The following is a 24,092-nucleotide window of genomic DNA, read 5'->3' as shown; positions in this document are numbered from 1 at the left end:
ACAAAACATGCTGGTAAGAAAGTTCTATAGACAAGAGTGAGTAACTAAAAGCAGCAAATGGAGCAAAGACACCTGGATAAGCAGTTCAGATTTTCTGTGCATAGAACAAGGCTCGCTTACATTGGCTAAATCAGGCTTGTGCCTGAACCAGTGGATTCCAAAGTGGGTTATATGTCTTTCAAGAGGGGTGGACAGCACGAGATAAACCAGTGAGATGAGCAGGAAATATTTTAACTTTTTTCAATCTAAAAGCTTTATATTGTCTAATACATGAATTGATAGTTGATTGTACGGGAGGCAGTACAGAATAATGGAAAAAGCCAATCAACCACTAGTAGTGGTTAAGCCACTTAACCACCATTCACCTTGGGCAAATTACTTAATTTTGTGTCTCCATTTCTTCACCTATAAAAGTGACAAAATAATAAACCTAAACCAAATGTTGTTATGAAGATTAAATAGATTAATATTTATAAATCACTTAGAACAGCTCCTGGTACAAAGTAATCACTATATAAACATTAGCTTCATTATGTCAGATAATCACACACATTATGTCACATATCCTGAAATGATATTCCTAAGGAATTCCAAAAGAAGAGTTTACTCTTGGAAGGGTTTACTGTTTCATTCACTTTCAGAGAACCGTGGAGTATTGAAGCATCTAAGGGTCTGCTTATATGAATTTTTAAAATTATATTTTCTAGTTTGAGATAAACTAACTCACAAGGTGGACAAGTGGCTTAAAAAGATTTGGCAGAGAATTAAAGGTAATACGCAACCCGCAAATAGAAAGGAACTGACGATGTTGACAGTTCTCCTGTTCTTGGTAAAAAGCTCTTGTCAGTCATTATGAAGGAAAAACAAGACCATCTAACCACAGAAACCGGACAGTCTAAAAATTTAAATTATCAAGGAAACTACATATTAAATATACTTTTCATTTATCAAAAAAAACTAAGTTAAAAACAACAACAACGATGTGACTATGACTTCATACACTCTATCATTAATTATCAAGTTGTGGGACGCCTGGGTAGCTCAGCTGGTTAAGCTTCTGCCTTCAGCGCAGGTCTTTAACCCCAGGCCTGGGATCGAGTCCCACATCAGGCTCCCTGCTCAGCAGAGAGCCTGCTTCTGCCTCTGCCTGCTACTCCCCCTGCTCATGCTCTCTCTCTGACAAATAAATAAAATCTTTTAAAAAAATTATCAAGTTTTGCCCTAAATTTATTTACTCCCTTGTCTGAAACCCTTGGGCAGATGTGTTCAGAATTTAGGAATTCTCTATTTTTGTAAGGTGTTAAGTGCTGTGTCATCTATCACTAACACTCCGCTGGCAGGATCTCAGGCAGCACCCCATTGCCAAATACATTAATATTTCTGCAGAGAAAAATATAAACATTCACACCACGTAGGATAAATGAAGATCATAAAAAAGATCACTTGTGGCAACATCTATTATACATTTTCTGTAAATTGTTATTTACATACTATCTTCAGGTCTGAGGACATATTTGGAAAAAGAGACAAACATATCAAACACATTACTCCATTTTCAAAAGGAACTAATGAGAAATCAGTGGAGGCGGTGGCTCGCACAAGTCATGGGGGCTTCACTGGGGTCCCTGAATGATACCATTTGCCCCCCCCAAAAAAGTTAACTGTCAATTTGAGTGGAAAATGAAAAGAAGAGAACAAGATTAAGTCAGAAATATTTATACTAAAACACAGGAAGGCACCGAGGGCCCCCTTGCTAGCATAAATGTCATTGGTTGGCTGGAGTCCGAGCCAGTGGGGGGGTGGTCCCACTCCTGGGGTCTCCACGAGCATTAGCCCCTCCAGGCACTGCTTCCAGCCCTGATCCTCAGTTGTGCCCAGTTGCTGCAGCCCCATGGGGAACCCCTCAACACCCTCAGCCTAGAAACACAAAGAACCACTCCTTTGTTCTGCCTCTCTCTTGTGTCTTGTCTCTGCTGCTGCGGGGGGCGGGGGGAGGACTTAAGTCTTTAGACAAGTAGAAGAATCTGTGGAAACCCCAATAGCTGGGAGAACCGCAAAGTAGACCTCCTGCTCCCAATGTGTTTAATCAAATGGCCCCAATATCTTTATTTCCCTAGGTTTGTTTCCACTAAATTCAATTAGATTTTCTTCTCCTAACAAGTAACTTCTTTTGAAAAGGCAAATCTGTCTTGAATGATTAAATTATTTGAATACAATTTTTCTTACTAATACCTGGACTGGCCACATTTGTGTTCAATTTTCACCTTAATAAAACGTGTTCTGAGTACCTATTAATGTGCCAGACATACTAAGTGGGCCAAATAAATATCACAAATAGCTTCATGGTAGCACAAGTTGGCTTTTCACACCAAATGAGCTCCCCCCGTCAGGGGGATGGTGGGCACAAGGGTGGGGGGCATGGGGAGAAAGACACGGAACAAGTGATGACCGAAACGATCGATGCCCTGAGAGAAGGATGCAGGATGCTGTGCCAGCTTACAGCAAGGGACTTTAACTAGTTTGGGGTCAAGGAAGAGTAACCCAGGTGGAGACTTGGGGGACAGGTTAATGTCAACCAGGCGAAGGTGGGTAGTGACTCCAGCCCAGAGACGGTGACTGTGGGTTGGGCAGCCTGGCCATGGGGGGTCCTGTGGATTCTCATCCTCATGTCAAGGGAGGTAACTGACGGGTGTTAAGCAGGGAACAGCCTCCGCTGACCTGAATTTTAAATAATCCCTCTGCCTGCAGTGAGAGAATGAAGTGGATGGTGGGAGGGACTGAAATCAATGAGGAATCTGTTGCCATAGCTTAGCTAAGGGATGATGGAGGTTTAAGCCAAGGTTCAGACACTGAGGAGCCAAAACCCATAGGGCTTAGTGACTTATTATTTCTAGGAGGTGAAGAAGAAGAGGAAGACCCCTGGGCTTCTGGTTTGAACAATGAAATGGGTGGTGAAGGCCTGTATGGAGGGGTAGGCTGAGGGGGTGAGATGATGAGTCTAATTCCTCTGAGATGCCCGAGAGACATGTGAGGGGCACAGCGACGTGGCAGCACTTAGACGCCGGGGAGAGATGCCAACGGGGAGTCGTACCAGGATGGTGATCACCTAGCAGGTGTGTGAGGAGTGAAAAAAGAGGATCTAGTGTAAGATGCAGGAGTCCAGCAGTTAACAGATGAGCCCAGGCGGTAGAACTGGCCGGCAAGGGAGTCCATGAAGGAATGGTCAGGGGAGTGGGAGGTAAGCAGGTGCAGGTCCAGCGTGATGTCACAGAATCAAGGTATTTTTAGGTATTTCAAAGCTGATGGGAGTGAGCCGGTCAAGGGACCGTTAGAGACAGAGGAGAGAGAGGGATAATGATGAACAGAGGATTCCTGATAGGATCCACAGCGGAGAGGAAGGCTGACCTTGCGTTGGAGGGGTGACACTTCTTCCACGGTGACAGCAAAGGGGACCAATGGCTGCAGGCTTACAGACATTTTGGTGGGAGGTTGAGGGAGCCCGTACCTGAGGGCTGCCAGCTGCCCCGGGGGGCAGGAGACGGACTCAGCTCTGAGGGTGAGCCGGGGGGCAGGGGCTGAGGTCTGAGGGGAGCTGTTCTAGAGAACAGGAGCAGAGCTGGTCAGGGAAGCACGGTGGGTCCAGCTGAGGGTGGAGGCATAGCGCACTCACGGTGCTCCTGTCCACCTGCAGGGGAGCTTCCATGCAGCTTGCGTGCAGCGGGCGCCGGCAGAGGGCTGCATCCGTGCGTCAGAAGGAAAAGAGGGCAGAGGAGTTTCGGCTACTGGTAGGAGAGAGATAATAAGGATGGGCCATGGAACCCAGGCGGGATGGAGAGGTACGTGCCAGCAGGGAACAGAGTAAAAGGAAAGGGACTTCTAAGGTGAGGAGATGGGTGAATTTGGAGCAAGAAACACTTGGGGTTCCAAAGACAGTCAGAGGCTTGGGCCGTCAGGGGGCCTGGGGCTTAGCAGGGATGAAGATATAAGCAAACCAGACAAGCTCTGCCAGATGAACCTCTTGCCAAGACCAGGCCTGCACCCAGGAAAAGGAAAAGAAACGCAATGAGGAGCACGGGGCATGGGTGGAATTGCAATAACCCCACTTCTTTGTGACTAGGTAGGGCATTACGCAAAGAATTGAGAATTTGGAGTTTTTAGAACTCTTGCTTTGAAATCTCGCTTCTAAAGAAACTCATTCCTGCAATGAAGGAGGAAACAGGAAAGAGACATGCTCAGCTGGAGGAAGCCAGAAGGTAACCAAATACAATTTGAGATTTAACTTTGAATTCTGCTCATACCTGCCATGGACTTGCCACTGATGTAGTAATATAACTTTTAAGATAAAAATGCAATCACAGCTAAGGTTTCCTGGTGCTTCCTCTGCGCCAGGCACTACTCTGAGCACTGCGCACACGTACTTCATTCAATGCTCACAACTCTTTGAGGTAGGTCGGCTTCCCGTTACTCTAATTTTTCAGATAAGAATGACAATGCCATTTGGGACTTGATGAGGAGTGAACCACAAAAATGATGGTACAGTTTACAGAAAATTAAGTTCACCTAAATTCAAAAGAATAATTTTGATGGCATGAAGACAACAGTTTGATTTAAAAATTTTTTAGATCTCAATACCAACCTATGTTTCTCTGAATTAGCATGCACTCCCTCTCCTTTGCGGAAAAATGGCTTCTGCTTGAAACGCCAAAGTCGAAGCAGTATTTATTCCTCCCCATGTCAAACAAAGTGCAGTTGAATACCGTTCTCCTCTCTCCCAAGGTCAGGCTGTTTTCAGCCAGCTGAATGGTCCTTTCCCCAGGGCGTCTGGGGGCCTCCTTGAACACCGTTATCACGCCTTGGACGAAGATGCAGGGTGGAGGCCGCACCAAGACCTCCACCCCGGACTCACACGTGAGTTCCGGCGCCAGCACGAGTTTGTATCCGAATTTCTGGGCCAGGTCGATGGGACCCGTGGAGGTAATGACCGAGTCTCGGCCAAGCAGCTTCAGCACCACCGTGACGTAGGCTTCCGGCCCCACAGGCGCACAGCCAAACTCAACCCACTGACCTTGAGAGAGTTCTGTCCTCTTGCTGGTTCTTATCTCCAGCGGCTGACCTGGACTTGTTCTCGCCTCGGGCAGACTGTTGGTAAAGGCCACGTCCACCAAGATGTCAGGCTGGTCTGCAGGGAAGGAGCACAGTGGCTGGTTGGTAAAAAGGCCCACCTGGAAGGTGCCTTCCGCCGCCTGGGATGTCCTGTTCAAGTCAATGTGAAAGACGGGCCAGTCCACCTTGAGAAAGGCACTTTGCTCCCCCTGGCGGACTGGAGTGCTGTTGTCTGCCGCTTCCAGAAACATCGTGAACCAGTAGTCGCCAGCCTCCCTGAAGTAGAAGCATTCAAACTCGAGTGTGCCCCGGGACTGGTTGGTCAGGAGGTATTTGGTGGTCACAGTCCGATTGGTGTTGGCCTCCAACAACAGGATAGACACGTTCCTCAGCGTCCCATTGGCACCACCGAAATGCCGGAAATCCACAGACACCGTGCTGTTGCTTAGCGCTACATGGCCTGGCTTTCCCAAGAGGAGATGCTCGGCTTCTGCAAGAACTGAAATGAAATGGGCAGAATTGGTTTTACAAAGGGATCGCGGAGCAGCACTCTTGGTGACATCGAAGAAAACAGCATTTTATACGTAAGAGGAGTCTGAATTCAGCCGAAGAGGAGGTGGAATGATGCTGAGCGCGGATCCTGGGAGCTGGGCCCTGCACTGTTCCCATTCTAACAGGGCTCTGGGCCTGCATGTCCGGCTTTCGGGGTTATGTTTAAAACAAGGAATTCCCGATAAACACCCTGAATGCACCACACTCAACAACGGAGCACATCTGCAGTGAAAAATCTATAAAGCAAGAACGACAACTGACAACTCTCAAGATGCAAATCCCATACCTCACTTTTCTCGTTTTAATCTGTTAAAAAGAAAACAAGCCCCGGAGGGGCACTTTTGCCCCCCCATGACAGCACACCAAGACTTAATAACAGTTTCAACCTATCCCAGGGGTGTGGCCTTGCCACAGTCAATCTGAAATTTCCTATCCACACTAAATTACCTCAAAGACTAAAAACCTGCTGACCACACCCCCCTTTCCCCCAACCCCCTACACGAAGAAGACACGGGGCCTGAAACAATCCTTTCTGTTCTTTTGCTAATAACTTCTTGCCCCACCCTCCTTCCCATAAAAACCTTCCATTTTGTACAACTCCTCAGGCCATCCCTGCTTGCTACATGGGATGCTGCCCCATTCATGAATTGCTTAATAAAGCCAATTAGATCTTCATATTCACTCAGGTGACTTTTGTTTTTTTTTAAATAAATCCTATTCTGGGGGCACTTGGGTGGCTGGGTCTGCCTTTGGCTGTGGGCTCTGCATTGCCTTGTGCTCTCTGCTCAGCAGGGAGCCTGCTTCTCCCTCTCCCTCTGCCTGCCGCTCCCCCTGCTTGTGCGTGCTCTCTCTCTCTGTCAAATAAATAAATAAAACCTTTAAAAAAAATCATATTCTGGGGGCGCCTGGGTGGCTCAGTTGGTTAAGCGTCTGCCTTTGGCTCAGGTCATGATCAAGGTCCTGGGATCAAGTCCTACATCGGGCTCCCTGCTCAGTGGGGAGCCTGCTTCTCCTTCTCCCTCTGTCCCCCTGCTCGTGCTCTCGCTCCTTATCTCAAATAAATAAATCAAATCTTTTTTAAAAAATCATATTCTGGTGTTTCGGTATTTGGGGGAAACGGAGACAGTAAAGTGAGAAAACTGGATTTAAATGGCGCCGTGCGAGCTGCTCTTGATCACTTGAGATGAAAGACTCTAAGTAGACTTGAAAGTTACCATTTTCTGATATTCAAGACAAGTACTTAAGCATTTTCAACAGTAATAGAACCAGTGCCATTGGTTTGTACAAAGCAGAAATTTTTAGATGAATAAGAAATGTTGACGCTTTTTTCTGCACGGGTCACCCAAGGGACAGAGTGAATGTTTACGACATAGCCAGGCTTGTCTTTGGCAGTTTCAATGACATCACAGTAACCACGACTAGCCTAGATGTGATAGATGAGTACTGGCCTACAAGTATCACTCAGTTAAGATCAGTCATATCTTTTTAAAAAAGAGACCGATCAGAGCAGCTGAAGTAAAGAGTGGAAAAAACACAGACACACAGGAATCCTTGTTTCTATTTTGAACCCTATCCAAATACATATCAAAGGAGACAGAATTTGGCAGTGCAACAATCAGCTGGCCCATGGCTAGGGTAAGAAACATTTCTAGATTTAAGACTGCAGGGCTCTTTTGGCTTGAAAAATAACATGTGTAAGTACTAATTTATTATTCTTATTTTTATTATCTTACATAATATACACATTTCATACTATATCATATGTATGTCCAAAGGGCCTCAGTGTGGTATTTGGGCTGGTTGTCTTAAATATACCCTTAAGTGTATTCAGTTAATGATTATTAGAATGAGCACATGGGTGTATTGGCACATAGAGGTTTTGTTTTTATTTTTTTTACATATTTTTAAAGATTTTATTTATTTGACAGAGACAGCGAGAGAAGGAACACAAGCAGGGGGAGCGGGAGAGGGAGAAGCAGGCTTCCTGCCTAGCAGGGAGCCTGATGCGGGGCTCAATCCCAGGACCCTGGGATTATGACCTGAGCCAAAGGCAGACGCTTAACGACTGAGCCACCCAGGCATCCCCTTGTTTTGTTTTTAAATAGCTCAACACTTCACCCACTTCTTACTTAAGATGGGATGAAATAAAATAAAATATATAAAACTTGGATAGACCTGACTCCTTGGTCACCACTTGCTTGAAAACCATAATAAAGTTCTTTTTCTTTTTTTCCTTTAGTCGAAACAGAAGCTGAGAGAGAGTCCCTTTTGGAGGGAGATGAGTCGAGGCTGAGGAAGGTAGCTGATCCTGGGGGCGTGTGTGCCTCGTTCAGAGCTCACTCGGCACCTTTTTGTAAACGGGTGACCAAAGAGGCCCTAACCCCACAGCCCAAGGAAGGAGTTAAGACTGAGAACGCAGTCAGATTAATTTGAATCTCATGGGGCAGGACGGTTTTTGATGCACTTTAAGACCCAGACCACACATCACTTAGTTAACTGACAAAGCCTATCTTCGATGATAGGGATTGTCAGGGGGGCAGATCAGACTGTGACTTGATGGGCACTCAATCAATGGAAAGACACACATGCCCTGTCGGTAGTGGAGAAAAAAGATGAGATCGGTGGGTTCCAGCAGCGCAGACGGCAGGTGTCAACTGAAGAGAGAACTTGCTACTTTACTCCAGAACTCCTGTTTTTATAGAGAAGAAGACATCCTCATCTAGAAAACGGCAATTTGGTTGCACCGCATTTTGGCTACATTAGTATAGTTTTCTCTACTCTTTCGATTCCCTTCTCCCCTTTCCTTTATTATATTTAAAGCAACTGGTATCTCAATATGAGCATGTTGCTTAAAAACAACAATAACTGCTAATGGTATATTTTGATCAGTATGAAATGGAGAAGGGGGAAAAACCCAGGTCTAGGAAAATACTTCCTTTTCCATTAGCTGCATGTACACTCAACTTCTATGCTCTATTTTATGCTCACTGAACTTTTATACTCCAGTAAGATATTTGCTCTCCACAACAACAAACATCCTTGCAGACTTTGTGTAAATGGCAAATTCTGATGTCTTTATCATTACGAGACCAAGGACCGTTTTATAATTTTTTGTATGAGGCTATTATATGCAGAGGGATCTGTTTTTAAGTAGGGATAAATGACGTTAAGATAATTGAATCCCAGATTGATTTTCAGCAAATCAAGCATCTTCTTGTTTAAATAAACGTCTTAAAAAGGAAAGGCTGAGGAAGGAGATTTACTGGACAAAATGAACAGTGCACACTCCGGTCCGTTTAAGTGGGTGCGCCACTGATACCACACAAGCCAGGATTCTCCATCCCTCGGATCACATTTCTTCATCCACTTGAAAACAATTTCCACTCTTAGACAATCAACTGCTTAGAAGTCTTTGAAATATTTGGCAATCGTCAAAAGAAAAGTAGAGGGTTTTAGACTGTTGAATCTGTTGGTTCAGCAGTTGCATAAAACTCTCTGAATAATGAACTCGATTTTTTGTTGAAACAAACTGAGTGAAGAAAAGTAACAGCAAGCACTTCCTATCTGCTCAGACAGGCAAGGTGTCTCACCTTTCACATTTTATCATCACAACGACTCCGTGATGTCAACAAGAACCTTGTCTGAGGCATACAACTGGCAAGGATGGAAATTTGGACTGGCTCCAAAGATATTGTAACAGCAAAACTCCCCAGTAGGGTGAAATCTTAGAGAATCCCAATAAAAGCACATCATTTCATGCGTGTGAGTGGAGTTTAAATGTATAATACCGAATTCCTAGGAAATCAATCAAAGAAAACATAACGTGTTTGTCTCCAGTTTGTTTAAATGAAAGTGACTTGTTTTTTTATTCTTTTTTTTAGAAGACTTAAAAATATATTTAAAGGGAAATTTAAATCAATATATACAGAACCTTAAAAGAACCCAGGGTTGCAAGGATTTCAGTTTAAAAGTACTGCATTGTAGTCCACCCCCCTGCCCCGTTCCTGCAAGGTCATCAACATCCACGCGTTTATGTGAACCTCACATTCATGTTTCCTCATTGATAGTGATAGCCTGAAGTATACTTACGATACTCACCATAGTCACAGAGTACCACCAGCAATAGATTTGAAAAGTCTTTCAACATTTGTTTCATTCTGATCAGCAAAATCCCGGGTCTTTGGTCTCCTCATGTCCTTTCTCACATCCAAACTGTGATTTTTTTTTCTTCCAAAAACACCTGAAATTAGCATCTCAAAAAAATGATGTATCTGTTCAGTGTGATTTATAAAACAGTAATCATGCTATGGCAAAACCGTTCTAAGAAGTCAAACTTTGTAGGTACCACTGAAAAGAGGGAGTGCTCTAATTTTCCCTGGGGAGATGATTTGTAATTGTACGTGTCCCTTTTGTTCCATTACAGCGCACCTGTTAAGAACATTCAGGTGTGCTCACCACTAAGATTATCTGCAAAACACCAAGCCTCTTATCTTTATAACACATGCTTAAGTGGAGAGGTTGTTATCTGCTGCATTTCATCAAAGCTAAGAGCCAATCTGGAGAATACATTTTCACCTGTTTATCTGCTTGGCATTTCACACTGATCAATTTGCTAAAATTCTGCCAAATTTTCATTTTGCGTTGTGCTATACAGATCAGGCTCGCTTCTACCAATGGACTAACCACCACTGTCCTTCTTGCACAAGTGGTATGGTATCTGGATTGCTTCAATTCTTAATGCCTAGGAACTATTATCAGAACTAGCAGACCTTTCAAAAAGATACCCAGAGTACTGCAATTAAATGTGAACTCCATGTGACACTGAGTTTCCTTGTTTAGGGCACTCTAAAGAGAAAACATAAATAACAAGTATCTTCTGTCAGTTTCCCAATACTTGCTGTCAGTATGCATCAGGAGATAGACCACCTAACGGGGCAGGAAAGACCCTGTTGGCCTGTGCTTCAGAATGATCTGTGGGAGGAGGCACTTACTTTGATATGAACAGACTATCAGATCGTAGAATAAGAGTCCAGGCACTTGTCAATTTTTTCATACTAGCGTCTAATAAGTGATGGGCTACCAAACGTAACCAACGATATATTTTCCTAATGTTTCTATTCCCCCATTATCCAGAGTTAATATACTTTAATAAGATACTATATTCCAAACATGTATGCTACATCTCTTCAAATTCATGGAATTAAAAGGACTGTTGAAACAATCAAAACTTCAATGGGAAAAAAAACTGATGTGTCTCTATTAGCTTTCTTTCAATGGGAGTTGGCTGAACAAAGGAAACACTGTATTTCCTCAAAGGGAAGCAGAGATTTGAAGTGTAATCTGGCAGATGATTAGGGGGTCCCTCCCCTCCGCTCCCCAACAAAAAAGAAAATTCCATTTTGCTGGAATTAAGCATAGATCTGATCCAATCCTTTCCTTGAACTTGGACCGGGAAATGTGGCCAAACACAGCAGGTGAGCATCACCATATCTCCCAGGCAAGCGTGGGCACTTAGGGCAATAAAATGCTTCCTTTTGAGTTTCATATCTCAGTAACCACAGTAAGAAGTAAGCGTTCCCTGGCTCCCAAAAGTTGAACTGGCTCCTCCCAAATTGCTTGCTTTTCCATGATAACCATTTTTAAATGAAGCTCCTAATCACAACTGATTGTGTGATTATAACACAGTTTTCTTCTTATGAAAATGACCAGTAAAACACAGCTTAGTGTGATAATCTATATTTAGAACTGTGTGGAAATACAAAATAAACCAGCCTACCTAAAAACCATATTATGGATTTTTTAAATGTTCTGAAGCTTTTGAAAATAAATGCTTGCTTTTTACTAGTTCAATCACTAATTTGAAGACCTGAACTGAGCAACCCACCATGGAATGGAATGCTGGGTAAAAAAAAGCACTATATTGGGGGGGGGGGAGAAGATCTGTTCCTTCCTTCCTTCCTCTCTCTCTTTCTTTTCACCTTGTTTGCTTATTTTTTTTCCAACATGTTGTTCCCAATATCAGGACTGGCTACTTGCAATGTTTGGCTTGAGAATCGTTTTGAGAAAATAAAAACTTAGGTCTCTTTTATGCACATTTAAAAATACTTCTATATAGCATTCACACACATAAACATTTGCAGAAAAATTCCAAATGCATCAGACAAGGAGAAGTAGCGAATATTCTCAGTGGCTAATAGCATCACACTAAGCTCAGATCCCATGTTTTTGCTGAAACCAGCTAAGATAAATCCCTACAGTGTCTTCATTGCTGCAGAAAAAGAAAAGGAATTAAGCTAAAGTCTACTGGGACCAATGATTTATCAAATAAAAGGGAAAACAAAAGAAAGCAGAGTGATTTTATCCCTTCTGACAAACACACGCTCGTGGGTTATCGATCTACTACTACTATTTATTAGCAGGAAATCCCTAGTTCAAAGCAGCTCGTGTAAACAGGCTTTATTTATGCATTCAGTGCAGCGGGCTCTGCCCTGGTCCCACGGATTGGATGCAGAGGCTGTCCGCTGCCCACTTCTACAGCTTCCCAGAGGCCCGCCAGTCAAGTTCATGCCTGGAAATCTAGCCCTGCCCAAGTCCTCAGCACAAAGCTCTCTTAAAATGAGGACCGTTTTGAAGTGCTTCAATCTCATAGTTTGTAGCCCAGAAAGGATTTCTCTTTGGAAAGAAGCAAACTTGTTCTGAAACGCGTACTCCAAGACGCTTCCCTTCAAGGGTCCCAACCCCTAGGGCTCAACACCAGCCTGCGGGCAGCCGGTCTCTCGGCAACACCTGCGGAGCCGGGACACCGAGACGCGCAGACGGACGCTTTCTAAAGCGTTTCCGCCGGGGGCGAAGGCTGAGCCCCCCACGGCGAGGGAGACGGGCCGCGCCGCCACCTGCGCTCTCAGCCAGCGGGGAGGATGGGGCCGACAGGGGCCGGGGGCAACGTCCCACCCCACGGAGCCGCCGGGGACCCCCGCCGCACAGCAGTGCCCGAAGGGGCCGGGGACGGGGGGGGGGGGGCGGCAGGCTCTTCCTACCTCTCGGGACTGGCGGGCGCAGGGGCTGGAGCCGGGGCGAGCGAGACAGCGAGGCGACGAGGCGGGCGGCGGGCCGGTGGGAGGACTCAGGGGCCGCAAGGCAGCGAGCCGAGCATCCCGCGTCCCGGGACTGCGCGCCCAGGCCGGCGGCGCTCGGCTCCGCGGCCCCGCCCGAGCCCGCCCCCGACGGCGCGGGGAAGGCGGCCCCGGAGGGCGGGGGCCCCGCCGGCCGCGAAGTCAGCCCCGCCCGCTCTGGGCCGCGCATCCTCCCCCCCACCCCCACCCCCACCCCCCCCAGCCGCGCGGCCGGCGGGGCCTCGGGGAGCAGGGCAGACCCCGGACACACACACCCCCGCAGCCCGCGGCCGGGCGGGGCCCAGGGCGATCCGCAGTCTCCCCACGTTCCGATCCAATCACTTCTCCCCCGGTGTTCATTTCTCCTGGGGGACCACAGAAGTAAGCCAGCCGAGTGGTCTAACGGGTGGGCTGTAAACTTGGTTTCCCAAATGTCCTTGAAGAGTCTCAAAAGACAATAGTTCAGGTAAAGTGCATCTTCGTTTCGTTTTTTTCTTTCTCCAGAGCCAGAGCTGGTTAAATTTAAAAATGACACCTAAAAAACTCTTAATTCGCAAGTGTTAAAGGTGTCTTTTTACAAGAATGCTGGAGGATAGAGTTCCTCCACCTTAACGGCTGGTCTTGTTTTCAGTACCCCGTCCTGTGAATACAGTTTACCATTTGCTTCTCTTTTACACAAACTATACCATTTAACAGACAATACCCGTGTGTGGTAATAGAAATCAGAACAGTGGTGGCCTCTAGGGAGCAGGTGACTGGAAAGAGGCCGCAGGGAACTTCGGGGACGGCAGATATGTTCTATTGGCTGGGGTGTTGAGTTACGTGGATTTATTATGCATTTGTTAAAAGGCATCCAACTTAAGATCTGTGCGTTTCACTGTAAATTTTACCTCAATCCTTAAAACTTAAAAAGATAGTATTTGCAGGTTCTTGAATCTATCACTTAATCTTTTAAAAGGAGCACAGTTACTCAATTATCAGTTATCAGAGGTTGTCAGAGTTACCAAATTTGTTGAGTACTTATCTTGTCCAATAATTAATACTAGCAGTACCAATTAAATCCATCCAGGTGTGCACTGACAGAATTATCTAGTCCAACGTCCATTCATCAGCCCAAGTTGAGATTTCTTGCCAAATATATGCCACAGTCCTTGGCATTTTTTGAAAGCAAAAGCTCAATGTAAAGAGTGGGGCTTTAGAGTTAGAGAAAGCGAAGATTAATTCTAGCCCAACTTCAGTAACGTTGGCAAATACTTAATCGCTTCTTTCCTCCACTGTAAAGGGCATATAATAGTTGTACCGAAGTTTTGTGGTGATTAAGTGAAACGTATAGAAAGCAACTTGCTTTGCTTTAACCTTTCAGACAGGCTCTCCCTGGAAATCCGCCTTTGGGACTTGGGAGGACCTAAATCCAGGTACAGGTGGCTGGGTCAATGGGCTTGCACATTTTAAAAATTACAGCTATAATTGTAATGCTTGGTCATTTTTGCCTTAGTTAGAATTCTTGCCAAACTGTATTTCTGTCTTTATTGCACATTTAAGGCATAATCTTTCTGAAAGAAGGCAGCATAGACATGAAAGGAAAAAAAGCTTCCATGGTCTTGCTGGGATTGACTAAAACAAGCTGCTGTCAAGGTAGCTTTAATTCTTTCCAGGTCAGTGACTGGTCTAGTAACATGTGCAAACTGTATAAAACATATTCTGTATCTTCGTAGCATCCTTTATATACGTAGAGAGAGCCTTTATTTCCTTCGATAATGCTCTGAGAGAAAAGCTTTGACTCATGATTATCAGGACTCAAGGAAGAACACGAATGACCCAGTTTTCACACTGTAACAAGATCTTACATGCGTGTTCACCTGACTTTTCTGGAGTGCTTCCCACATCATGGCTATGCCCCATGTCATGGAATTTGAGTAAGACAGAGTATGTCAGACGGGCTGAGCCCCAACAAGTCTGGTTGAGAAGCCTCTTGGGTGGATGGTAAAGGACACAGATTTGGGTCTGTGAGTCAATTCATGACACATTATAATCCCCAAATCACTCAAGTATTCAGTTAATACTTAACCAGGAACCTACCATGTACAATCATTGACCTAGGCCAGAAGAGATTTAAAAGATTGAGTTATAGGACAGTCCTTGAACTTTAAAGAAACCCAGTTCTCTTTTCTTATGGCATGAAGACAAAATACAGTCACATCAGTGGGACAGATAATAGAACTATTATGGAGTTGTGTACTGGAAACAGATTTTTCTAAAGCAGGTGGGAATGAGCAAAGTATGGTTCTGATTATTGGGCTGGAGGTGGGTAAGCGAATGGGGAAAAGTGAAGGAAGGCAAGTCTGCACAGTCGAAGGAAATATACCCCTGGAAGAGGAAGGGGCACGCCCCACGTTGTTCCCCTAACCCAATGCCTTCCACCTACTGACAATCTGTTGGTCCTTGTGAGCCTAGTTCATGAGGCTCTTCTCTCCCTGGCCTTTCCAGACCCCTCCATCAGAACAAAAGGACCCTCCTCCCACCCTGCACAGCACAGTACCTGTGCCGCTTCCATGACAAGCACCTCATTCCGTCTTCAGATGACACTGTTCACATGTCTGTTTCCCCAACGAGGTCACCCTCTTAAAGGCAGGCGAGGTATCTGATTCATCCCCCCCCACCAGTGGCCCACATAGTTCCTCATGCAGTCAACATTTAAAAAAAAATTTTTTTTATTGAATTGAATGGGAGATAAAGTAGGATAAATGGAACCAGGTTATAAATAGTTATATACATCAGAGTTCATTCATTCAGTTAATATTTATTGAATGCTTCCTGTGTGCCAGGCCCTGTTCTAGGCTCTGAGGATATATCCATGAACAAACCAGATAAAAATCTCTCCCCTTGTGGAGTTCACACTAGATCTATCATAAAGGGTGGGATTAGCAACAAATTTACATAAATTCAAGCATATCTAGTGGCCAAAAAACAAAAAGGACATTTAAATAGTTTAATTATTGGTGTTATAAGAGTCTACTGATGCTATGTAGTTTTTTTTTGTATATAGTATACTTACTATATTCATACCCATATATCACTCTACAGGGATTCTAATTGTAAGACTATACAGAGCACTTCACTGGCAACTTAAGAAATTTTCAGGGATCATTTTGAGCATGCTTGATTTAATTCTGAGGCACAGTCTAAAAATCTAACCAGCTTATGAGTTGTGTCTCCACCGTACCAAAATGAAAACGCTGAGACTGCTGGGCAGAGCACAAGAAAGAGGCCATGACAAATGCATGTCTGCTCAGGCTAGAGTGGTTAAAGGGAACAAGGGACAGTACATTCATGTGAATACGCAAGGTCAGCCAACAATGGAATTCACATCAAGAATTTAAACAAAAAACAAAAAAACAGTTCATGAGCCATTTCCCATTGTTTTCTTTTAAAAAAACCTAAAACAGTAAGATCTTGAGGTCATAAATAAAGAAAAAAATCTTAACATCCTGGCTTATTCTCATTAAAGGTTTATCGCTTTCATATATTTTTTCAAAGAGTATTTTAAAAAGAACACCAAGTTAAGAAAAATCATTTGAAAGTTTTCCAGTAATTTTACTCTATATACATTAATTCCAATCATTTAACCCCGAAAACAATCTTCACTTGTACAATGTAAAAAAATTGACAGTAAGTGACTAGAAAAATTCCATTATTGTAAAGCTACAAACAAATTTATGCTCCTAAGAGCAAAGTTAATAAAGCAAAAATAATAATTATACCAGTGATAAGCACCAAGATGAATTTTTTTGCATTTAGGGCCTGATTGGTTGTATTTAAACATAACCGCTATAACACCTTATTTGGCAAAAAAAGGGGGGGCCATAAAAAATATACACGCAGAGGTCTGAAAACAGTGAAGAATGCCCACTTTAAAAATAAAACCGCAAAAAACTACTTGTTTTGTTAATTAATGTGACATTTGCAAAATATATTCACATGTCACTTTTCTTCCTCTTTAGTTCATTTTATACACTTTAGATTGCTCCATTTTTTTAACGTGTTGTCACACTAATGTAAATTAACATGTTGAACTGTGGGAGTTCGCTGTAATGAATCCACACCGTAAGAGCTAGATCCAGTAGCTCAAACAATCTTAGTTGCAACTCATTCCAGCTGCTGAAACAGATTGTTATTTACCTTTGTAATTTTTTAAAAACCTCAGCCGGATGAGATACCGTATGTGTAAGTGTGTGTGTGTGCATATGAATGTGCGTGCACATGTTTGCCGGAGCAGGGTGAGTACAACCCCGAAACGGGAGAGCCATACAAACAAGTTTACACAATGGCCTGAAAGACACGGGCAGCCAGACACTGAATTCCCCCCGCACAAACCTGAGGCTGAGCAGTGAGGAACTGAGGGGATCTGTCATCACACCCTAGCATCAGCGACAGGTTCGGAAAATGAAGACAGGCAGGATTTAGCCAAGACGTTCCCGTGACACTGGAGGATGCGAAGCGGCAACAGCCACTTTTTGCAGGCAGGGGGCAGGGACTGACTCCGGCTGCAGGGATAGGGATTCCCTGGGTCTGCAGCCGAGGATCCCTGCAACTTCCCCAAAGGGCATCTGTAGTGGCCTCGGGCAGTGGCCTCCACCTCACTCAGTGACAAGGTCTTTTGGATCCCAGCGTGTGAGCCGGGGTGTCCCCTCTGGCTGGTCACAACAGTTAGCTCAATACAGGCACTATCCCTTCTGGAGGCGTGGCCGAAAACCATCACTACTTTCCCTTTTCAACAGAGTCTTAGAAGGGGAGTCTCCTTCCGTCCCTGTGGGGTCCCTGAGTTTGAGGCAGTGCCAGCACACCGTATGCTGGACAGCAGTAACATAGGAAGTCAGGCAGTCCACCTTAGAACTCAAGCGATCTACGTTCAATATCAGCCAGTTTTTGTTATCTCAGTCATACTTTTCAGTGAGATGGTTTCTCTACGCAACTTCCAACGTATGGGGTAAGGACAAAAAAATATTGCTGGAATATGAAAGATTTTTTAAAGTTCCTTGTTGAAACTCCTTAAGGGAAGGAAAAGGAGACCGATTACTTGTCCACCTTCTTTGTTCCTGTCCTTGGCTTTCGAGGTCAAAGAGCACCAAGGTTCCTGTTAAGCTACTTAGAGGTTCTCCGGGCCCCTCCACCCACACAATCCTAGGGAATTCCTCAGCCCTCTACTTTCCAAATTTGTAATCATATCTCTGGGCGTGTCTATACAGCTTGTTAATTCAGTTTCAAAATCCACAGTATTTCTTAAACAAAATGAGATAGCTGCGTTCTTTAAATGCCAGCTGTGAAATCATCACTTGAAAAAAAGAATGAGTCAGATTATATATACATAAGTCAAATACAATTTTCTCCTTTTTTAAGGTATCTGTTGAAGACACGCGTTGACTGCTTCCAAAGAAAAGCCCTTAGCAAGGGAGCCTCAGACGGCCACTGCAGTTTCACGTTCCATCCCAATGCTGCCAGTTCTTAAGCTACCTTGACAGTAGGGCTTGCTTCATGAACCACCCCCCGCCCCCAAATGGGCACATTAGATGCAGAGAAAAACTCTTTACAATTCAATGAATTTTAGTCACGCCAGAAAAATGATCTAACCTGTCCAAACATGCAACTTCTTTCTTCCCCCATTAACTGAACCCCTTCTTTAAAAAAACGGTCATATTTGAGGACCGAGTTAAAGTCCACCATATTTCGAGTTACACTCTGACGGTTCCATACAACTAGAGCATGGTTTCAAATTCATCGTGGCGTTCAGTTTTCTGTATTTTCCTATATTGATCCCAAGTGAACTGCCTGGACCACAATATTTAGGGAGAAATTAAAAGGGGTTTATATTATAGTATAAAGTTCCAGAAATTCTCAGTTTCTCAGGGTTTACTCTGAGCTCAACGTCCTACAACTTCTACACGATACAAGTATATGAACAAGAAGTATTTGAAATCCGAAACCCTTAGCTCTGTGTCATAAATAAGTTTGGGTAAAACCGCAAGCCTTCCACTGAATCATCTCGGCAAAGATGGCCCATCTTCTCTGCAAGAAGCAACCTAGGAATCAAGGGGAAGAAACCACAATCATCTGTCCATTCAGAAACACAAATATAGTTAGTAATGAAGAGCAAGGACCACTTACCTTTCCTTAGCCAGGAGGACAGACATTCCCACCAGCTTGGCAAACTCTTCTGAGGTCAGGGATCCCTTTTCTGAAACCTAACAGAAACATAGCAGGGAAAAAATGTGATAATTTAGGCCACCTAGGTACTAAGCTAGGGAGAGCGTCGACCAGTCTACTCAGGAAATAATTTACTGAATTTCTTACTAAAATCCAAAGAATATTCACTATGGAACTAAATCTTCACTAATGTTTAATTCTAAAAACACTGAAGGACTGAGGAAAACACAGTAGAGCCTAAAATATCGTGAAGCCCTCTCTACTGTAACAAAGGCATTATGCTGAACCCTAAGAAGAATTCTTTGATATTCTGACAAGGAACATATAACAAATTCTGAGTGCATACCTCATGCTCCAGTAAACGAACCTCATATATAGGTTTAGCTTAAAATATACGGTAGGAGTATCGATAGTCTTGAGGTTTTCATCTAGTTTAAAATCAGTGTAATAAATATATGAGTTATTCAAATCAAACAGGCTCACCACAGAGGCTCTGAAGGCAGTAATATTTCAGGTCTCCTAATGAGTAATAGCCGTAGTTTGGCCAATAAAATCCATCTAAACTACAGTTGCTTTTCATATTTTTTGAAACAATTCTTTCGTAAGACAACTTGTGATGTTTTATAATACTGCTTACGGAGGTGTTACTCAAAGAAAAAGTTCCACCAAGGGTGACGTTCTGATTAACAAAGTCAAAAAACTTGTCCGCAGGACTGAGCTTCAAACAAAAAGCACCTCACGAATTCCAATTCTCCTTGGTAAGTTTCAAGAGTTTTATAAGTGTAATTTTGATTAGTATTTATTCATTGTTAATATTAGGTGCTTTTAATTGGGTCTACAAACATTACTTTTTAGTAAAGTTAAATTCAAAAGGAAATCCTGTTTCTCAAGTTCCTAAGCATTCAAGTCTCGGTGGGCAGACTGATGAGGAGGAAACGGGGTTCACATACGGTCTCCAAGGCTGAGGCCACCATTTCCTCTTCCTTGTGGCTCTGAAGCTCGATGACCATGACGCCACTGTCAAAAACTCGGAGCCTAAAAAAACCACAGATGGGAGAACAGAGCTGTGAGTATCCCGGATCTTCCACCACTAAGGAGGTGCAAATATCCCGTGCTCTCTTTTGTGCCCGGGAATGAGGGCTAACATTTAAAATGTAACAACCACAAGCAAGCACAGCATAACTAAAAGGCTCATGAATAAACATTTAATAAAAGTATGAACTATAATCCCACATGCTAAAGAAAAATATGTCTGGCACTTTTGTTTTTAACCTGAGGAGAGGAAAATATAATTCACAGCTGAACGTCTGTACTTTGAAATCTCCAGAAGCGAACACAAAAAGTGTCAAGCACGGGGGCTGGTTACTCTGACCTCCTAGGAAGAGCCCACATTCTTCTGTCACTGCCCCCAAATCAACAAGACTTGGACCACCAGCCCCAATAAGAAGGGAAGCCAGGATAACAAGTGAATTCTGTTCGTTTAATTTCAAGAAGGGCAATATGCTGGCTTGCCACGCGGATGGCAGGCCCCGCAGGACTTTCCTGTCTACTCTGTACGGAAGAGTGGCTCTAGTTGGCAAGCTTCCCGCAGAGGTTCTTTTACCTGAGAGGTAATTTTAGCGCTTCCAGCATCTTGCATGCATTCACCAAATCTTCTGGTGAGAGCAACTAAGAGGAAAAAAATCCAGTTTACATTGCAAATTAATGGAGTGATGCTGTATAATTATAATGATCACTAAAACAGAAGAGGAAATTTAACAATTATCATTTATTTGTGACTTGATCTCAGGGTCATGAGTTCAAGCTCCATGTTGGGCATGGAGTCTGTTTAAAAAAATTTTTTTTAAATAAAAATATAAAAATGATCATTTATCAAGGATTTTAGGTGGCTTAATCACTACTACTATAAGGCAAAAAGGATTAGCAAAGAAGCAAAGCAGTGCTACCCAACAGAAAACAAAGCAAGCCATATATGTAATTTTAAATTTTCCAGTAGTCATATTAATAAAATAAACAGGAACAGGTGAAATTAATTTTAATACATGTATTTTATTTAACCCAATAGATCTAAAACATCAACATATAATCAATATCAAAATTATTAATGAGACATTTAATCTCTTATTCTGTACAAATCTTCTAAATCTGGTGTGTAATTTACACTTACAGCACACCTCAGTTTGGATTAACTGTATTGCAAGGTCACAGCTGTCACATGTAGCTAGCCAGTGGCCACCCTTACAGACCAAGCAACCTTGAAGAGTCAGCCCGGTGTGGTGGTTGACAAGTACAGCTTTGAGTCACACAGAATGGCTCCAGAGCCAGCCCAGCCTGGGTCCACACGCCTGTCAAACCATTGTTTCCAGGCACAGCCTTGGTCACATAACGTAATCTTCATGAGCCTCAACTTCCTCATCCTCTCATCGTGCCCCAGATGGGGAGAGGGAAAGCAGCTACCTCACTGAGGTACCGCAGGGATAAATGCGGTCGTGTGTGCAGCGGGCCTGGTAGACAGTAAGTACGCACTGAGCGAGCGCTGGGAAGACATATATAGGAACTATTCGCACAGAGGTGACTACTGACACAGAAGTGTGCTTGACTAAAGGGCACGAAGAGTGCACGGACAGAACTTGGGGGCTGAAGACATGTGGGTGTGAAGGGACAATGAGGGTCGAAGAACAGCCACTGCTGCTTGAAAGCCAGAGGAGGAGGGCGGCTTTCCCCCCGTTTCTCTACAGGCAGTCTGTATCCAGCCCAGTTAATCTGAAACAGTTGACAATCACAGAGAAAAGGCATCATACGCAAGCTTATCGATCACAGTACAGACACAGAATATTAAAGCCAGAAGGTATTAGTCAGTCCAAATCCTTGTTTTATAGGTAGGAAAACCGAGGCTCCGTGAGCTTAAGCAAGCTACGCCAGGTCACTCAGCACATCACTGGCCAAACAAGGGAGAGTCGACCTCCTAGGTCCCAAGGCAGTAGAGAGTTCTTTTCACTGCACCACACTGCTTCTCAGATAGTTTTGATATTCTCACCCCTTCCTCAAATTGTATTCACTTTGGGGAATTTGTGTTATATTAAGAAAGTCTATTTAGTTAAAAGAATATCTAAGTGTTCTGTTCTTACTTCCATTCCTCGAGCTCGGTTTACCAAACAGTACACCTCCGTGAGTGACATTATTCCCCCTCGTTCCTGTTAAAATATGGAAATTCAAAAGTATTATGTTATCATTAGCACCAGTTGGCATTTCTTAACAGAAATCATAGTCAGAGTGAAAGCGGAATCATAAAACTTCCTAAGAAGTCTTTAACAACTAAATTTATACACAGGAAAACCTAGTCAGATACATGAAGCACTTCAAATTCAATATTTGGACTTTCACATCATTATTACTGTTTTAGCGTTTACTTAAATGAGAAGAGGACCTCTATACCATGTTTCAAAAAGTGTAATTAAATGTTTTATGTTATCACAACTAATAAATGAAGAAATTATGGAATTAAATAGGAGTATCACCATTGCAACCCCAAACGAAGGAGAGATCTAGATCCTGACTGCTAGTGGCTGCTGCCGCCTCACACACGAAAAAACGGACAGACATTATGTACCTCCCAGTAGAAATGCACAGCACACTCTAGGAAATATTCGTCAGAAAAAAGAAAAAAGAACTTCTTGGTATAACTACCAGTCTACAGGGAGTACACGGGACAGGGAAGTATGTTAACATACAAACCAATAAAATCCAGGCTCTGAGACACTCTCTAAAATAAACCACTAGTTTCTTCAATAAATAAATTGTTTTTGAATTGAAAATAGAGATGGGAGAAGGGGAAACCCATGGAACTTAAAAAAAACCTTGAGAGACAAATCAACCAATTGCAATGTATCCTGATTTGAACAAACTAAATGTGAGAGAAAATGTGAATACTAACTAGATATTTGACAATATTAAAAAATTATTTTTAATTTTTCCTGTGTGAAATGGGATTATAATTACATCTAAAGTATCTTTATCATTGTAATTACATACTGAAAAATTTACAAAGTGATGTGATGTCTGGGATTGCCTTAAAGTAATTCTGAGTGAAGGCTGCTTACACACAAACCTGGATGACAGGCACGCAGGGATTCGTAATACTATTCTATTTTGTCATGACGCAAATACGTCTTAATATAAGTGTTTTAATAAATGAAGTTTTGATTGCCTGGGTAATGTCAGAAGATAAATCTGTATTATGAAATAATTAACAGTATACTTACATCAAGATTCGATATATAGGAATACACACACACACACACACACACACACACACACCCCTAGAGATCATATATTTCCTTTTGAAAACAAGAGATAAGAAAAACTTCCTGTCAATTAGATTTAAGAAGTTACAGATATCTGAAATGGAAACTGAAAACAATCTAGATTTTGACAACAAATCTACTAATAAGTACACCAAACTAATTTAATATTCCTGAAAGAAAAAAATAACATGTTGGTTGAATAGTAGCCACACTTGAAAGGAGTTCAACTCGAGTTAAGATTTCTGATGACGGGCAGAATATATGAACACTTTTCCATTGAAGACACACAAATGGCTAACAGACACATGAAAAAATGTTCAAAATCATTAGCCATCAGGGAAATTCAAATCAAAACTACACTGAGATACCATCTAACGCCAGTTAGAATGGCAAAAATTGACAAGACAAGAAACAACAAATGCTGGAGAGGATGTGGAGAAAGGGGATCCCTCTTACACTGTTGGTGGGAATGCAAGTTGGTACAGCCACTTTGGAAAACAGTGTGGAAGTCCCTTAAAAAGTTAAAAATTGAGCTACCCTATGATCAGCAATTGCACTACTGGGTGTTTACCCCAAAGATACAGACGTAGTGAAGAGAAGGGCCATATGCACCCCAATGTTCATAGCAGCATTGTCCACAATAGCTAAATCGTGGAAGGAGCCGAGATGCCCTTCAACAGATGAATGGATTAAGAAGATGTGGTCCATATATACAATGGAATATTACTCAGCCATCAGAAAGAACGATTACCCAACATTTGCAGCAACATGGACAATCCGGATTGGAGGAGATAATGCTAAGTGAAATAAGTCAAGCAGA

The 24,092-nt window shown here is 43.1% G+C and overlaps 2 protein-coding genes across 3 annotated transcripts in view; both read right to left on the bottom strand.

Annotated features, from left to right (window-relative positions):
* Nucleotides 1–12,853, bottom strand: part of THSD1 (thrombospondin type 1 domain containing 1) — a 28,293-nt gene extending 15,440 nt beyond the window's left edge. For both annotated transcript variants that reach the window (XM_045796898.2, XM_045796897.2), the window contains exons 1-3: nucleotides 12,693–12,853; nucleotides 9,754–9,895; nucleotides 4,637–5,602 (exon numbers count right to left, since the gene is read on the bottom strand). In XM_045796898.2, the coding sequence (XP_045652854.2) occupies nucleotides 4,637–5,602; nucleotides 9,754–9,811 (1,024 nt within the window). In that variant the 5' untranslated portion in view covers nucleotides 9,812–9,895; nucleotides 12,693–12,853. The remainder of the gene's footprint in view (nucleotides 1–4,636; nucleotides 5,603–9,753; nucleotides 9,896–12,692) is intronic.
* A 2,607-nt stretch (nucleotides 12,854–15,460) lies between these two features.
* The window catches only part of VPS36 (vacuolar protein sorting 36 homolog), a 31,956-nt gene continuing 23,324 nt past the window's right edge, over nucleotides 15,461–24,092 (bottom strand). The window contains exons 10-14 of the mRNA XM_045796895.2: nucleotides 22,097–22,162; nucleotides 20,572–20,636; nucleotides 19,919–20,003; nucleotides 18,930–19,006; nucleotides 15,461–18,844 (exon numbers count right to left, since the gene is read on the bottom strand). Coding sequence (XP_045652851.1) covers nucleotides 18,751–18,844; nucleotides 18,930–19,006; nucleotides 19,919–20,003; nucleotides 20,572–20,636; nucleotides 22,097–22,162 — 387 coding nt within the window. The 3' untranslated portion in view covers nucleotides 15,461–18,750. The remainder of the gene's footprint in view (nucleotides 18,845–18,929; nucleotides 19,007–19,918; nucleotides 20,004–20,571; nucleotides 20,637–22,096; nucleotides 22,163–24,092) is intronic.

The sequence above is a fragment of the Ursus americanus genome, chromosome 10 (assembly GCF_024610735.1).
Source record: "Ursus americanus isolate L20-20 chromosome 10, mUrsAme1.1.p, whole genome shotgun sequence".
Lineage (NCBI taxonomy): Eukaryota > Metazoa > Chordata > Mammalia > Carnivora > Ursidae > Ursus > Ursus americanus.
Note: the sequence above shows the minus strand (reverse complement) of the source record. Positions and strands in the feature narration are given on the sequence as shown.